Source organism: Neopsephotus bourkii, unplaced genomic scaffold (assembly GCF_033783945.1).
Source record: "Neopsephotus bourkii isolate Nb327-2 ecotype Australia unplaced genomic scaffold, CSIRO-AGI_Nbou_v1 NB_1080, whole genome shotgun sequence".
Lineage (NCBI taxonomy): Eukaryota > Metazoa > Chordata > Aves > Psittaciformes > Psittacidae > Neopsephotus > Neopsephotus bourkii.
This window is the reverse complement of record NW_026901568.1, coordinates 810,546-827,694: the sequence shown is the minus strand read 5'-3', so window position 1 is coordinate 827,694 and position 17,149 is coordinate 810,546. Positions and strand designations below refer to the sequence as shown.

The 17,149-nt window shown below is 45.0% G+C and overlaps 1 protein-coding gene across 1 annotated transcript; it reads left to right on the top strand.

Moving 5' to 3' along the window:
• The first annotated feature begins 10,869 nt into the window (after positions 1 to 10,869).
• LOC133217014 (2-epi-5-epi-valiolone synthase-like) lies at positions 10,870 to 17,149 on the top strand. Its single transcript, XM_061362143.1, has 5 exons — positions 10,870 to 11,039; positions 13,132 to 13,765; positions 15,307 to 15,540; positions 16,159 to 16,411; positions 17,049 to 17,149. Exons 1-5 carry the CDS (start codon positions 10,870 to 10,872, stop codon positions 17,147 to 17,149), a joined length of 1,392 nt encoding a protein of 463 aa, XP_061218127.1.

The following is a 17,149-nucleotide window of genomic DNA, read 5'->3' as shown; positions in this document are numbered from 1 at the left end:
GGTTTAACAACAGAATCTGACAAATTTTCACCTAAAATGCAGCTAAAACGACAACAGAATAAAGGCACTGGTTTTAAATGGAGAACCTTTATCATCAATGATGCTATTGTTCAAGTGCTTGTTAAATAGTGCTTGAAATATTGCATATTTTAACATTCCCCCCATATGAAAATGGCTTTAAGATGTCTCCATATTCTTTCTGGAACCCGGTAAAAAGAAAGAAATCACTACATTACCTTGCATTTGCTCTTAGAGTCATTATCCCTAGACAGCACCATCATTTAAGAAATTTATCATCAGTGGTGTCCTTCGAACAATGTATTAGTGTAATACATTATAAGAGTAATTCACTGTGATGATATATTACTCAAAAGATGGGAACATCTGGGAAGAATGAATCTGGGAATAGATTTAGCGTAATAGGCTTTTTATGGGGATACAAGCCTGGGTATTGCTACTTGAAAAGGTATGATGCCTTGCCACAGGCCACCTCAACCACAAAAGCACATAGAATGCCTATCAGACACACCAAACCAGCATGATTTTTACCTTCCTTCCTCTTCTGGTGAGGGTGATGATCGATGTGCTGCCCACTGAGGGATGGGGCTGGCACTGTGAATTAAAGCACTCACAAACATGTGCATGAGCACAAGGGCACAGGAGGCGGGGAACAAGGAAAATTCAGGCAAAAGGAAGATCAAAGCCTACATGAAGTTCTTATGTTTCTTTTTAAATAATTGTCCACATTTTCTGAACACCTCTATGCTATTCACCCTTTCCCCACTCAATACTGAGCAGAGAAAGATAAAGTTCACTGATGACCTTTACACCAATCCAGTGCAATTTTACCCTCTTGGTTGACCAACTTGCCATTCAAAGAGTCAAAGGCACGTTCTTCCCGCAGCTTAACTCTGGTTCCAGTTCCTCCAGCATTCCCTGGGCCCTGGTCAGGTGAAGTTTTTCTAGGAAAAAAAGTAAATTTCAACATTATGACAAAACCCAAAATCTGAGTATCATTCATAAATCCAGCAATCAAGAGCAAATACCTCAAAAAAGTCCATCTGTGCATGAACATGAGAAATTAACTTAGAAGCATCACAAATAACCCTAAATTACAGTCCAAAGAGGACCTCATTTGGCAATAGGCCTGTCTCAGTGCTGGCAGCCCCTCCAGCCATAGGGATTGGGAAGAACAAGGGGTTGTGGGACTGCATGAGAGCATTCCCCACTGCTCAACCCCAAATCTTTCCCATTTCCAGTTGGCCCAACTGCTGGTTTGGAGTAAATGGCTCCAGCTACGCTGGCCAGGTTCTGTTCAGCTCTAGGGTGATATTTTTCTTTTTTTCAGAAAAAAAAAAAAAACAAGAAAAGATTTAATTGCAAATTATGAAAAGATGGAAAAATCTAAATTTTTTTGCAAGACAAGAAAAAAATTGGTTTTCCTCACAAACTGCTGAGAAAAGCAGGGTAACTCCAGGTGCTGTTTCACAGAAGCCAGGCTTGTGACGATGTCTCTGGATGAAGTGAGATGCTGCCTATTACAAAGAGGAGGGAACAAGCACCTGGAAGAAGTCCATAGTCTCCAGACAGATTAGATTACCTTATGTGAAGAAAGTAATCACCAGAAATAGCTGGTGATACTTCTGCAGGCCAGAATTTAGAGCCATTTCAGCTTTCATTTTCCATAGCTCCCCCCAACTCCTCAGTAAAATGAGAAAGAATTCATAACCCGTGTCAGCCACACTTAGATAATCCAAGACTTAAAGAGTGAACATTTCATATAACCTCTTTTCTGCCCCTCAAAAATGCTTTCACAACTTTAATAAGATAATGTATAGCTATTATCATACAGCAAGTGTAAGTCAAACAACTATCAGCTATTATTTCGGCAACAGAACGAATGCTCAGCGTTCCTGTAATCCACAGCCTGGAACAGTTTACACATTGTCAATTTTAGACAGAACTGGCTTTTTCCACATATCAAAATGTACACTGATAAATGGGAATTGTTCAGCAGACCCCACATGGCTGGGTAATATACTGTAGCTCAAGAAAAGAATAATGAGGGTATCAGTTGGACTTCTGAATTAATGATACCTTAAATTAGTTTAATTAATTAGTTTAGTTACTAGAGTCATTTAGTTAGCAGATTAATTAATGTTTGTTGAGTGCTTGCAGATAAAAGCTGCATATAAAGGCTGTTATTATAGGGTAGATTCAGAGGTGGGTTTTCTTCACTCTATTTGTCAGAGCACCAGTTTGATCCAGGGACTTCCTCTGAGTGTGTCAGAGGGCACTGTATGGAGGTTGGATTGCTGATATTTTACAGGACATGGCCACAGTCAATAGACAATTGGTACCATACCTTACAAAACTAAGAGTTAGGAATTTCTGGTCTCCTCTCCTCGAGGCCATAAGCACACACAGAAACAAAACCACACATCTGTGCACACTCTGCTGTATGGGTGCAGTTAACTCTCATTCTTCTTCCTTCTGCTGACCCCTTTTTATGGTGTGTTCTGAACAGAAAATCTAAGAACATATTCATAGAGTCACAAAAAAACCCACAAGATTGCCAAGGAGCATCCATACCTCTTTGAAGTTGCCATTGCATCCAGGTAGGGGTCTAGCCCAAGAGCAACATCGAGAGCTTTTTGTAAGTAATTCTTGAGCTGCTCAGGAACACGAGAGTCACTGAGGGCTATTTCTTTGGCTTTGAGAAGGTTCTCAGCAATGAGTCCAGTCGGGGTTTCTGAAATGGAAGATAAAAAGAAGAGCAATGATTTTGTAGCTGCTCAAATCAGCAGAAGAGGAATTTAGACTGCAGAAAGCAAGGGCTATATTTTTTTTTCATACAAAATGCAGGTTTTTGAAGGACTATGAAAACAATCATGGAACCTTTTCAAAATTAAATAAAAATACATTATACTTCTAATTCATTTTCTGTTGCAGGCATTCTCCTTTTTTCCCCTCCTAGCTGATTTTTTTCTGAGAAGACAGGATAAGAATGTTTCAAAACCATGAATTTTCACTTTTGGAGTGCTGAGACAATCACTGACCATCAAACAACGCCCTATGAAGCTCACTCTTCTAGGTAGCTTCTTCCATGGAGAAAACAGAGTGCTTCTCAAACTGCTCTTGCAAAACCAGACAGATCTTCTCCGGCCAGGCCATGCAGGCACAGAGTCTGGTTTTTGTAAAGAAGGAGGATCTCCACTATCCACATACCAACAGGGTAAATGAGTGCCCCCGAAACCTGTGCACCACTCTACCTGTGCCACAGAGTCTGCAGAGCAACCCATGATGCTCATGCCTAAAATACAACTACACGCATCCTAATGCAACCAAACTGCAAAACATTTCAATGAAAAACTACTGTGCCAAATCCATGATGGCATAAAATCAAAGGTATTCTTCAGCTAATGATTTTAAGCAGGTGACGCAGCAAATCACCCTGGCAGGAATGCAACCTCCTAAGCCTTCTTCTGCCTTCAACCTGCCACAAAAGCTCACAGGGGTGATGCACCATCCTGAGCCCTCTGTTTCCCAGGTCACAAGAAATAACTACGATTGAGCCCATCAGCATCGCATGGCAAATCTCCCAACACCTTCTCACAAGTCAGACCCTGCCACCAGGTGATTATTTAGGTAAAGAGAAACAGTCACACAGAGCACAACATGTTAGCATTTCAAAGGCTGTGGAAACATCTCCAGGGTCAAGATCACCCTGTCCTGGGGGCAAAGACAATGTTGCTTATGGCAATGTACTTGCCCTGAGACCCCAGAAAATCCATATGGCAGCAACACAATGATGGACCCCAGCAAGCTATGTCCCCACAGAACAAGACATAATTCAGAACTGTGGTCCACTCCTCGAGTGTAAGAGAACATAATGGGTTATGAGAGCACTGGGGAGCCCAGATTTCAAAGACACAGGGCAAGTAGCTTGTGAGTGTAACTGAGGTGAAGACTGCCCCTGGCAGGATTTTATTCTCCACAGAAGAGGACATGTTTCCTCTGGAAGACTAGCCCAGACAAGCTCAGTAGCAATGGGGTAAAAGCTTGTCCATGTGGAACCACTGTTGTTGCAGGCACCATGTCCCCATCCCAAGATGGGTTTCTGGTGGGGTCCTGGACACTGAGGAGGCATCCAACTGCCCCAGAGCCTGCAGGCAGAGCTTTGGTATAAAGCCACCGAGGACATCAGAGTATCACCTCAAACAGGCAACTCCCCCATAGCCCACCACTGAGAAAGACTGTAGGAAGGCAAATGCAACAGGATATGCATAAATGCCTGTGACTTCTCTGTTCTCAATTTCTCTCCTATCTACTTAAAATGCCAGCTTGAATATATTCCCCAAACACTGGGTCTGATGGTGTTTTAACGCACTCTTGGTTAAAACACATCCTCAACACAGAATGTGAGAAGACTCAAGTCTCCTCCTTGTGGGGATGACCACTTTTGAGTGTCTCTTTCTACAACCCCCCAGCACACCAAGATGATCCCATCAGAAGAGCACTAGGGCTTCCAGGTGCTGGGGCTCATTCCTTCCCTTGGTACCAAGGGGCACCACAAGAATAAACTCGTGTCTTTGGGAATGGGGAAAGGTCTAAACCTCCCCAAAGGTCTCTCAGAACAGCATTTCTCAGCTTTCTGGAGCTACTACAATGACAACTCTGTTGGATTTTGAGACAGCTTCATTGGCTTTCATTATCCAGATTACAAAAAAATTATGAAAGCAGACAAGGAACATAAAAGATATGTGCATTTTACATGGGAATTACAGCTTAGACCAGACTTAGGGGTCATCTAAACAGCACCACGCTCTTCTCAGTAGCCCAGTCTGATGTAGGAGGAAGGCAGATTGAGGCTGGCTATAGCAGCCCCTGGTTTACATCTCATGCCAATCTCTCACCATCATGGGCAGCTTATAACTCTTTCAGTAGTTTTATAATTAATTGCAGGAATAATATTTATAAATAATGCAGGAATAACCATCCATTCCCAGATCATGTCAGTTTGTTGACCTCAGCCCAGCCACATGTGGTGTGAAGACACACTGTGTGTGTTTACATGAGCGAGCATCTCCAGCTCCTGCTGTACAGCTGCAGGATGCTGGAGGCTGGGATCTGCCCATCCTCCTGCCAAGCACTTGAGGCTTTTTGTTAATTTAAGGGAAAAAACGTGTTTATAATCCATGTCAGATTTTAGTAATCATCATGTTATGCCTCTGAATGAGTATCAGACAAGATTCCGCTGGCATGCAAAGGGGAGGAAAACAAGATTTACCTCCAGCTGTTTTGTAACCTGTGTTACAACACCAGCACCAAGAAGTGCTACCAGGGAGGGAGAGCATGCAGCGCCTGCTAAGAGCAACTCCATCTCCAACATTACACAACCTCTTCAGGAAATGCTATGCTTTTTGCAGCCTGATGATGCTTTGCGCCAACAGCAGAGGTCAGAATTGGCTTCATTTATGCAAGCACCAGACAAGACCGAGCAGAGCTCATGGCTGGCTGTGGGCCGGCCAGGCTGTGCTCAAGGCTCTGAGCACTAAGGTGAGAGGAAATTTACGTAACTACTATCGTTTCATGTTCCTGCAGGAAATAGGGTTCATTTCAGTGCATACTTTTGCACAACCCCAGCATGTTTCTGGACTATATTAAGCACTAAACTAGATCACCTGGCTGCCTCTCTATGGCTCTATCTATGCACAGACACGTCTTTCCCCATCTACTTGTGCATTATCTTTTCCATACATGCAAAGGGGAAAAACGAGAAGGGGGAAAGGGAAGGGAAGGGAAGGGAAGGGAAGGGAAGGGAAGGGAAGGGAAGGGAAGGGAAGGGAAGGGAAGGGAAGGGAAAGGGAAGGGAAGGGAAGGGAAGGGAAGGGGAAGGGAAGGGAAGGGAAGGGAAAGGGAAGGGAAGGGAAGGGAAGGGAAGGGAAGGGAAGGGAAGGGAAGGGAAGGGAAGGGAAGGGAAGGGAAGGGAAGGGAAGGGAAGGGAAGGGAAGGGAAGGGAAGGGAAGGGAAGGGAAGGGAAGGGAAGGGAAGGGAAGGGAAGGGAAGGGAAGGGAAGGGAAGGGAAGGGAAGGGAAGAGAAGAGAAGAGAAGAGAAGAGAAGAGAAGAGAAGAGAAGAGAAGAGAAGAGAAGAGAAGAGAAGAGAAGAGAAGAGAAGAGAAGAGAAGAGAAGAGAGAAGAGAAGCCAGTAAAATGAAAAGGAGAGCTTACCAAGGGGAGGAAAATGCTGCCAAGTGTGAAGCAGAGGAGTTCAAGTCCCACTATGAAAGCGTATGAAGATTGCTCTAAGCCTCCAGCAGCTTCTTGAAATGAGCCCCAGTTACCAGCAAGATGGTTCCCAGCATCTTCCTTCGTAGATGCCGAGGGCAGTGAACCTGTTTTACAGATAAGCTGAATAGCAGTTTGCAGCTTCTACTGATTCTGAAATCACACACTTGTGTTTCATACTAAGTCAGGAGGCAGGATTGCAGGTGGGGGCAAAGTTGTATGTGGGGACATCAGAGTCCCCTGAGCAGTGCAGCACTATGGAGGGACATTTGGCTCCACAAGGGAAATTAAACTCTGAGGCTTGGGCTTAGATGGCACTTTTTGGGTGGGGGAGCTCAGCCAGGAAAGCCAACACCAGGGTCCAATTTGTAGGGTGCTGCCTAGGGGATGGCACAGAGGCAGTCTGGATTTGGCAAAATCAAAGCAAAGATACCACATCGAAACATGCAGGACCAGATATTTGGTTCCCATTTTTGGGCTTCTGGTTCCCATTTCACCTTCCAGCCTCTAGATCAATATTTCAGCCCCAGAAGAGCTTCCCTTCCCAGCCATGGCAGAGCACTGATCCTGATCCACTCAAACACCATGCTGCCAGACAGCTCTATGCTCAGGTACCAAGTGTTCAGGCAGGAGATGCCCAGTGTTAAACCAATCTGATAAAATCATCCCGAACAGTTCCAGCCATCTCATTCACCAAGCCACCTTAGGCATTGACAATAGCTTATCACAAAACTCACCACTGTGTTTTAGCCTGGAAATACACCTCAGCTATTGCATTACACCAGGCCACCCTGTTTATAGAACCTACAATACAATGCTCAAGCTATTTCCTTACCCACCAGAACCCTGCACACAAAATTGCAGCCTCTTAGTAGACCCTATGATACTCTTTGACCCAAACATGTTAAACCCAGCTGTGATGTATGCCCACCATATGGATGGAGCAGTAGCAGGATGTGGTTGTGGCACATTTAGGGCTGCTCGGTGGCTCCAAACCCACCACTCATGAGCCCAGGCAGGGCCATGCACTGGGGCACAGACTTGGGGTAAAAAGCCAGGCAGCATGGGCCAAACCCAACTGCCTGGCTATTAAACATTGCAGAGCATCCTGAGCAGAGCTGAAGTAGCTGAGGTGGGGAAGCTGCTGCTCATGGGAGGAACCAGGGTGCTAAACTCTACCTGAACTTCAGGGGAAGGCAAGGAAAACATGCGCAGACTGGTGCGGTTTCTATAGGCTCTACTGTTGGAAAAGCAGTGGAAAACCTGGATGCTGCCCTGTGCTCCCCTGCTTGCACTGGGGAGGCTCTGGAGTCACTAGCAGACAGCATGCAAAGCACACCTTTAATACACACTAAAAGAAAGTGCATGAGGCAGGGGTAAGTGGTACACACTGAAAAGGCTAAGGCAGTCAAGGGCAGTCTTTGACAGCTTCAGTGGGCTTTAAATGAGGCTGTGAGGGAATGAAGTCTCTGTTCAGAGTATCCTGTATTCCCATTCTCAGCTGTTGATTTCAGAAAAGGAACAAGAAAGGCAGCAAATATCTCATGTGTGTGCCACGCCATGCACACAGGGCTAGCATCGAAAGCACTGAGGCAAGGTTAAAGCTGAAGAAAAAACAGTTATACAACAAGCATCCCAATCCACCAGAAATCAGTTACAGCCAAAGCTCTCTTGGTACTGTGAGTGCCCACCTTCGTACCCATTGATTTCCCCTGGGAGCATCCTCCTCCTCCCACTTCATATTCCTGCAGATGCATCTCCCTTGCTCAGCCTCAAGCTCCTCTTCACATTAAGCCCTTTGTCTGCTCCTTTCTGCCAGGCCACAGAGCCTGCAGGTCACATCTCTGCAGGTACTGGGTGACCCAGGACTGCGGCATCACAGAGTCCCCTCCTGTCACACCATCTGTCCTGGAGCTCCCCACCCCTCACAGGGAGTTTACCTGCGGGATTGTGCATGTTGCTTCTTGTCCTCCGGCCGCAGAGGGTGCTGCTGTGGCTTTGCTGCCCTGTGTTTGCTGCCCTGCAGAACAGCACGTCAGCGCTCAGTGTTAGTCGAGGGGACGGGCTTCACCCACAGTCACCTGAGCAGAGGATGCGCAGGGAGGATGGCCCCAGGCTGGGGCTGCACCCATTCCAGCTGCACCCGTCTGCCCCCACCCAGAGCACAGGAGCAGGTGAGATCCAACCCCACCTCACACGAAAAGAGACAAAAGACTCTCAGTGCCTTCGCTTTACATAAGAGCAATGCTCACATCCTGACCCTAGGAAGCTGCTGGGTCTCGAGGTAATCAGCAGTTTCATAACCCTCTGGTTACATAGACGTGTCCCAGCTAAAGCATCAGGTATGAGGCAAAAAAGTCCCAAGACTTTGAACCCGAGATTACCTACAAGTGGTCCATAATTATGAGATCAGCACCACCCTGCACAGCTGAACATCAGAGATGCTTTGGGTCCAGCTCGGAGGCCAGATCTCTGCATGGGCAGGGGGAGGTTGTATCACACAGGTACCAGTTGACCTGCACCCCCAGGAAGGGTCCCAGGAATACCCTGGCTGGAGGAAGCATCAGGAGAAGCAAGTGGGAACATTCAAAGTATTCAAAAGCCTAAGCTGGCCTGCAGCAGAGTTGGAGCAGAAAAGGCTGGTGAGGAATTAAAGCAAAATAACTGAAGAGCATGTGATGGACCCGAGGTCAGCCAAATGTCTCGTCTTCACACAGATGAAATGCAAACTGAAGTTAATGAGGAAACATGGACTACCCCATAACCAGAGTAGCATCTTTCACAGCTGGGATGTATCACCCTGGGCTTCCTCAGTCAAGGACCAACCCAAAGTACCTGCAAAGCATGGCTAGAGTCTATGGGTGGGCAGAGGAGGTGAACAAGCCGTGAAGGTCTCTGAGGTCTTTGCTTCAAGGCTCTTGGCATCCATTCTACACAAGCAATGGTATAAGGACGTGGCAAGTCTTGGCCATGGCAAGCAAATGGACATTCGAAAGTCACTTTGTAAATGTCTAGAACGAAACTGGAGATATTTCAGTGCTCCCAGAATAGAATAGGAAAATATAAATGGAAAATAAGCAAATGCACAAGACAAAAGAGTGAAAGAAAAACAAATAAAGTAAGTCCCAGTGCGCAGTTAATTGCTATTAATCAGAACAAATAAACAAGGCAAAGAGAACAGACCTCCTTGAATGCATAAGATTATTCCATTTTATGAGTTAGTAAACAAACTGCATTAGACCTGTAGTCCCTGCAGAAAGCAATTCAAATTGTGTTTGGATTGGGAGTTAAAAATTCAGACTAGAATTTGATAAACTGGCTAAGAGCTTTAGTAAGCCATCTAATCCACCCTCCACTAGCTTTGGAGGTAATTTTGGGCAAGTTCCTTCTATTCCAGTGACTCTATTTTCCTCTTCTGTAAAATGGAGATAACAACCTGCCCTCTTTTCAATCCAGAGATGAAGGTAGCAGTCAGAACTAGATGTTAGGAATTATTATCCTTCCTGAAGCAAGGCTACATTGCTTTAAAGTTTATGCTTATAGCTCTTTCCCAAAATATTTTTTAGGTAAATGGAGGTTCCTAAGTGAGTTTGGCTGTAGTTACATCTACCTGCAATGAAGTGGTCTTGTCCAATGGGCTCTTGAAGAGCCACTTTTTCCAGCCTCTGCTTTTACGTCTAGTTTTGTTTTTCTTAATCTGTGCTTCCAGATAGCTTTTAGAAACATAGCCAAGAAGATGGTGAAGACAGGTTTGTACCTCTAGGCACTGCTGGTAAAATCAAAGGAAAATCTCCCCTGTGCTCAGCACAGAGCTGGATGCCAAGGGGAATGTTTGGTGTGGCAAGCTGAGCCCAGGGCCCTCTGAAAGGCCCATCTGGAACATGAACTGTGCATCCCTTGGTCACTCCACCACACCATTGCTTCCTAGAGAAGGCAAATTCATCCCTCTGGCTGACTCTACCCCCCCAAAACCAAGGTGCCTTTGGGGCAGGGAGATGGGGTCTCAAAACTCAGCTCATCCCTCTAAAGAGACCTTCTATTTGTTTTCATAACCATAAAAGCTAAAAACATCAAATAAGGAAAAATCAGTTCCTCAACCCAAGAGATTGCCAAGAATGCGAGCTCAAAAGAGGTTTAACCAGCTAGTATTGACCCCAGCCCCATGGTCCTGCCTCACCTCACAAGAGAGGGTTAAAGCCGCAGCCAGACCAGAGGCTCCACACAGCAAAGTGGAGAACATTGTGGCGAATCACACAAATTGCCTTTCATAACTTTAATTTGCTGTAGGGCATCATGTTGGAAGTTAATGTATGCACTCTACTGTACTTCTTACGTATTATAAAATCAGCCGATTATACAACCCCATCCTGGTACCTGCACGTGTCTTCAATAGCTCCTGCCATCCCTAACATGAACATGTATCCCGCATTAGGTAAGCTTAGTTTTGTAATTAGTTTCCTCCATGGAGACAAGACCTCCCCTCCCAACAACTGATCACCTGCAGCCTTTAAAAGGCACCTCAAAGCCACCCACCAAGTTACAGGAAATCTCTTGACAGGGAGATTTGACCTTCTGGAAGCATGCCGGTGTCTAAAGAGGCCTTTGCTACATCAGCCCTGGCCACTGTGCCACAGGAGCCCCAGCAGACTGACTTCCAACTGGTGCGAGTCAAGAGCACGTGGTGCCGGATCAAGAAAGGAGAAGCCCTTTCTGGCTGCGAGGACAAGATAACTCTCTCCGAAGCAAAAATGTAAGTATCGGAGCCCATGTTGGTCATGAATGACTGCTCTGGATAGCCAGACTGTGTGGTTTCTCCATAGTGGGATGCATCTCAGATGGAAGAACCTTAAACCCACCATTATGTGTAAAACCATGGGAGAGTGGGCTTCAAAGTGCAACATGGCAGCACAGGTATTTGCTGTTCTTGGCATCACTTAGCCAAGTTACAGAGGGACTTTTATCAACAGCCTCAATTTTTATAGATGAGAAGTTTACTTTAAACTTGTGTAAAGCTCAGGCAGGGATTTCTGAATGCTGCACTTGGGCTCTATTTCTCTCCTGTATGTACATGAAATCTTTGTGTGCAAACGTTCATGTAGAGGCATGGGAGAGAGATACATTTATACAGATGGCTGTAGATAAATGAAATACCTAGATGGGAAAAATAAACACAGTAGGTCACTGACAGAAGCAAAACCCATACATAACCCATCTCTCAGTCACCTAATGCTGCTTCAGACAGACAAATTTTCCCCAGGGATGCATACAGCTCTTTGCTGATATTACTTCTTTCCAGTGAATTATCCTTTAATTACAGGATATTCCTTGTCATGAGCACATGGACCCCCATTTTGATGCAAGACTTCTTTAATACAGCTACATTTTTCATGACAGTTTTCTATCATTTCTCATACTCAGGTTTTAATGTCACAAATCTAACCCTTTACTCAGGCAGGTTGGAAGAATCTTCACCAGTGCTAGCAATGGGCTGTGGGTGCCCACAGGCATTGCTCAGAGGGAGCTGCAACAGATATAACAGGATCTCAGCAGACCCAAAGGCAGTCTGCTAGACCTCGGTCAACAGCAGAATGAGCCTAAGGCCTAGGTTGCAATGGATGCTAGCTGTGCCATGTGGCATCCAAATCTGATTCCACCAACTAACATTCAAAATCGTCCTGCCTCTTAGAAGGGTAACATACCAGAGATGGGTGCCCAAGCAGTTAAAGCAGAGCTAAAAGGTGCATGTTTGGTGCATTAAAATGCATGCAGTGATGCTTTTTCTAATACTGCATTTTTAAAGCCCAGAAGACATTTTCAGGAAGATATGAAGCCTCACTGTTTTTCTTTAACACTTTGAAGTTTGACTCAGAGGCAATTTGGTAAAGAAAGCAGAGAAGCATCTATTTGGACCTGTAAGAGAAATTTCAGTCATGTGGAAAGAAATCGGGCATGTAGGGAAATCTGATTATCCAATGAGCCATCTGCTCATTCAAACCACAAAACAAAGGTTCACAGAAACTGTCAGGTTTTACCCAAACGCAGCTCAAGAAGAGGTTTTAAATAAATTAGATTTTGCAGTTTTCTTCTCTCTTTTTTTGTTTCTCTTTCTTGATTCCAAACAAACTAAAACAGCCACTTGTTTTCCCCTTGCTCCCCCTGTCCAACAGAAGTAATAAGTGAGTCACAGGGCTTTGTTCTTCACTATTTTAAGATACTACATGTTGGCTTTGTAGGCTTTTGTCTATCCTTTAAAAGTCCAGTATGGAAATCTTTCCCAACCCTCAAATCACTATTTTCCCATTTGGGATAAATTTCTATCATACCTCTGTCAAGGTAAAGAGATCCAGGGCTCCATTTGGAGCATTGCAGAAGCACTATTTGGTAAGGAGGTGTGTGGCTGTGTTTAGAGAGACAGGAATAAATCGACTCTTATCACCCACATATACTGGGCAAAGGATGTTTCCTCCATAAATACGTTGGAAAATTTTGTCAGTCTTTTCCCCACTCACATTTTGGAACCCAAAATGATTGGTCTGGGGTTTTCTGCTGAGATTTTCAACTCCTAGCATGAATAGCATGCTCCAGCCCTATCTGATCCTTACCACATAGAAATTCAGACATTTGACTGTTCACTAAGACATGGGAGGTTTCTCCAGTACTAAAGCAGTTGAGCCCTGACACCCTGGAAAGCCATCCCACCCTCACAGCCCCACATTTTGCAGTGCACAGGCAGAAGACTCTATATTCCCCACCTCCCAGCTACATCTTTAAACTAGTTCAGACACGCAAAGTACAAAAGAAGAACATACTGATTTCAAGCCATGTTTTTTCACCCTTGCCAGAGGTGAATGCGTCTCCGAAGGGGGGATTTCCTGGACGATCGAAGCTCCAATCTATTTTTGCTACAAAGTGGTAGAAACATACAATATACTGGATCCCACTAACACTACTCTGCTCTGGGGTCACATTACTGACCCAAAGCAACTAGAGCTAGCCACTAGTGGCAATAAGAAGCTGAGGCGCTTTATTGTCATAGATGAAGTCGTTGATGAACTTTATGGCTCCAAAGTCAGAGAATACTTTGAAGAGAATAATGTTCAGCACAAAATCCTTGCCTTGCCTACCACTGAGGAAACAAAATCCATGGACTTGGTCTTGAACATCTTACAAGAAGTCCAGAACTTCAGCATTGACAGGCGAACTGAGCCCATCATTGGCATCGGAGGAGGCGTCTGCCTGGACATCGTAGGACTGGCTGCATCGCTCTATAGAAGACGTACCCCTTACATTCGGGTCCCAACCACCCTCCTCTCGTACGTTGATGCCAGTGTGGGGGCAAAGACCGGGGTGAATTTTCTGCAGTGTAAGAACAAGCTCGGGGGCTACACGCCCCCTGTGGCCAGTTTCCTGGATAGATCCTTCATCCAGAGCATTCCTCGGCGGCACATCTCCAACGGCCTTGGTGAAATTTTAAAGGTATGAAATCTTGCAACTGTAGTTTTCCAAAGCTGAAATCATAGAATGATAGTTTGGGTTGGAAGGGATTATTAAAGGTCATCTAGTCCAACCCCTCTGCAACAGGCAGGGATGTCTTCAACTAGATCAGATGGCTCACGACCTCATCCAACCTGATGTTCAGTATTTCCAGGGATGAGTCATCTAGCGCTTCTCTGGGCAACTGTTCCAGTGTTTCACCACACTCATCATAAAAAGTTCTTCTTTATATCTAGTCTGAATTTAACCTCTTTTAGTTTAAACCATTACCCCTTGTCCTCAACAGGCCCTACTAAAAAAATCTGTTCACATCTTTCTTATAAACTCCTTTTAAGTATCAAAAGGCCACAATGCTGTTATAATGTCCATCAGCATTCATGGCATTGTATAAACCATCTTATAGAAACAAAGATGGGCCATCAGGCTGCATGGGGACTTGTAACTCTCATTGAGCATATATATATTTTTACAGCTGCTAAACTTGTTAGAACTTCCCTGACACACAGTGCCTGGTACTAACCCTGCGGAGTAAACCCCAGCACTCAAGGCCAGATGCAGACACAGCACAACCAGGGGGAAAAAAGCATCTTCCTGTTGAGGCTGATCTGTAGCACTCAAATGAACTGCTGGCAGAGAACCTGAGGCTCATTATACTCAGGATTAATAATAATCTGCCAGATCATTTGCACCTACCTCACTGACTATGTCGAGTGTGGTCAATCCATCTACCATGAGACAAAGTCTACATCTAAAATTACCTGGAAAGTGCACAGTAAATGGTTTTATGCCTGAAGAGCTCTGAAAACTTTTGCTGAAGCAAAAGTTCAGGCTATTAAAGTGTATTAGAGATGAGTTCGTCAGTAGCATTTTTCGGTGCTTGCACAGTGGGAATTCCCCAGGACACCTGGAGGTTTCTGGCAGTCACTGGGAAAGCCACAGGTTACCATTCCCCACTGCAAGACAGGGCTAATGCCTGAGTCAGAGGGTGAAAAATCACACACTTGTAACAACAAAAGCGTTTCTGAACCCTCGGAGTCTCTATACTGCAATGGTTTCCCACCTTCCCCTGATCAAAGACCAATCCCAAGTGCTCCCATCATCTCTGCCATTTTAACAGAGCCCCACTGCTCATTTCCATGCCACCTTTTGCACACATCTTCACTTACCATAGCTGACAAGATGTGTAACATCACCAGGTCACATTCCCTAGGGACCTGTTGAATATTCACCGAACAAACACATGCTAACCAGGAACTGTGCCTACAGAAATACATTTTCAGGTTGCAGAGGTAGAAATTGCCCATGTACCAAGTGCTCAGGTACTGGAGGGTTAGAAATAGATGATGTTTAAGGTCCCTTACTTCCAACCCAAATCATTCTATGATTCTGTGATTTCTTTGCTAGTGTATAATATGATAATGTGATATCTATTGTGTTCAATCTATTGAAACACTCACATTTTCAACAGCACGTACAGGGATCACATAGTTATCTTTTAATTACCTCTCCATTCTTTGTCCTAGATGGCACTCATGAAACACAAAGGGCTGTTTGACCTGCTCAAAAGACATGGAAAATACCTGCTGGACACCAAGTTTCAGTCCTGCAGTGGCTGTGCTGACCATGGGGATGCAGCACTGCAGACTACTAGGATTGCCATTGAAACCATGTTGGAAGAGCTGGCTCCCAACCTCTGGGAGGATGACCTGGACAGACTGGTTGATTTTGGTCACCTTATAAGCCCGGAGCTGGAAATGGTGAGTGACAGATTTTATATTGCAACATCCATTGAACAAAAGCATTAAAAAAAAAAAAAAAAAAGAAAGAAATAAAAAGGTTTTCAGTCAGCAGCATGAAAACTTTGTGGAAAAGTGGCTAAACTCCAGGTTTGTGCATGCTACCTCAGATCACTCAATGCATCCAGCTTGGTCCTATTGGATAAAGAGACCCATGCCTGTTTCCCCCACACTCCCACCTGTGTTTCCTATTCAGACCACAGACCATTTATTGCTTCTTACCAGGCATTTACCAAAGCACAAAGACAACTAGAAATTGCCACTAAGGAATGAAGGGGGAAGATTAGACCTTAGGCAACATTCAGAGCTCTTCCCTCGATCCCATAGTGCTCTTTATTAGCGATTTGAATGGGAGGAAAATTAGATCCTGGATCCCTATGGGATATTTTACATGTAATTAATCACATATAAACCAGATCATCCTCTGCAGCCCATAAATAACAAGATGCTAACATCCAACAAACCTGTACTGCTGTGAGTTGAATCAGTTTTCAGGAGTACTTTTAGAAAGAAAAGAACTAAGTATTTACTATTTGCCAACCCAGACCTTTCCTCCCACACACCTTTGCTCCATTCCAGAGGGTTCTGCCAGCACTGATGCATGGAGAAGCTGTGAACATCGACATGGCATTCATGACATACGTTGCCCACACACGCGGGCTCATCACCGCCGAGGAGAAGGAGCAGATCATCCAGTGCATGAGGGGCCTGGAGCTGCCCGTGTGGCACAGCGGCTGCAGCTGGCCCCTCATCCAGACAGCCCTCATGGAGCGCCTGAAACACAGTGGGGGACAGCCCCGGATGCCTCTCCCCACCGGCCTCGGTGTAGCAGGTACTGCAGTGAGGGACATCACGGGGGCCCAGGAGTGGGTGCTTGGGTGGCAATGGGCATCCAGCACAGTGACATGCTGGAAAACATGCCCTTAGCTCTGCAGCTGTACATTCCTGCTTTTACTTGTGCTTTCCCTAACATCTCAATATGCCCAGAGAGAGACAGGATCCTTCTCTTGTGTGTAAGCACTCAGTTAAGGACCAATTCACTTTACCAAGGTGTTTGCAAATGGACAGTCTAAACACAGTGCTCTGGCAGACAAACCAACAATGTCATAAGGGAAAAACAATTCCTCTGTAATACTTGAGAATATTTGTTAAATAATCCTTAGAAAAAGGAATTAAACATATTAGTGTGCCTAGAAATAATACTTGAAAACTAAATAGTATCTGTCAATAACTGGGATTAAACACTCAAAACCCAAAACAACCAACCCCTGACACAGAAGCAATGCATGGGACGAGGTTGTGATCTCTTGCATCGTTATCCATCCAGACTATTTCCATGAAGCTCAGTCCCTACACACAAGAAAACAGACTCTCAAACTATTTGGAGCTACTCTCCCCTGTAACAAGTTAGCACAGAAAAGCAGGAAAGCTGCTCTGATGTGCTCTTAACTACAAGTCTTATTTCACAGAGATATTTAATGATACTAGTGAAGAGACCCTGGAAAAAGCATACAAGCTGTGGATCAGGGACTGCAAGACGGAGCTGGAAGAAAAGCCGGCTGCTCTCTGA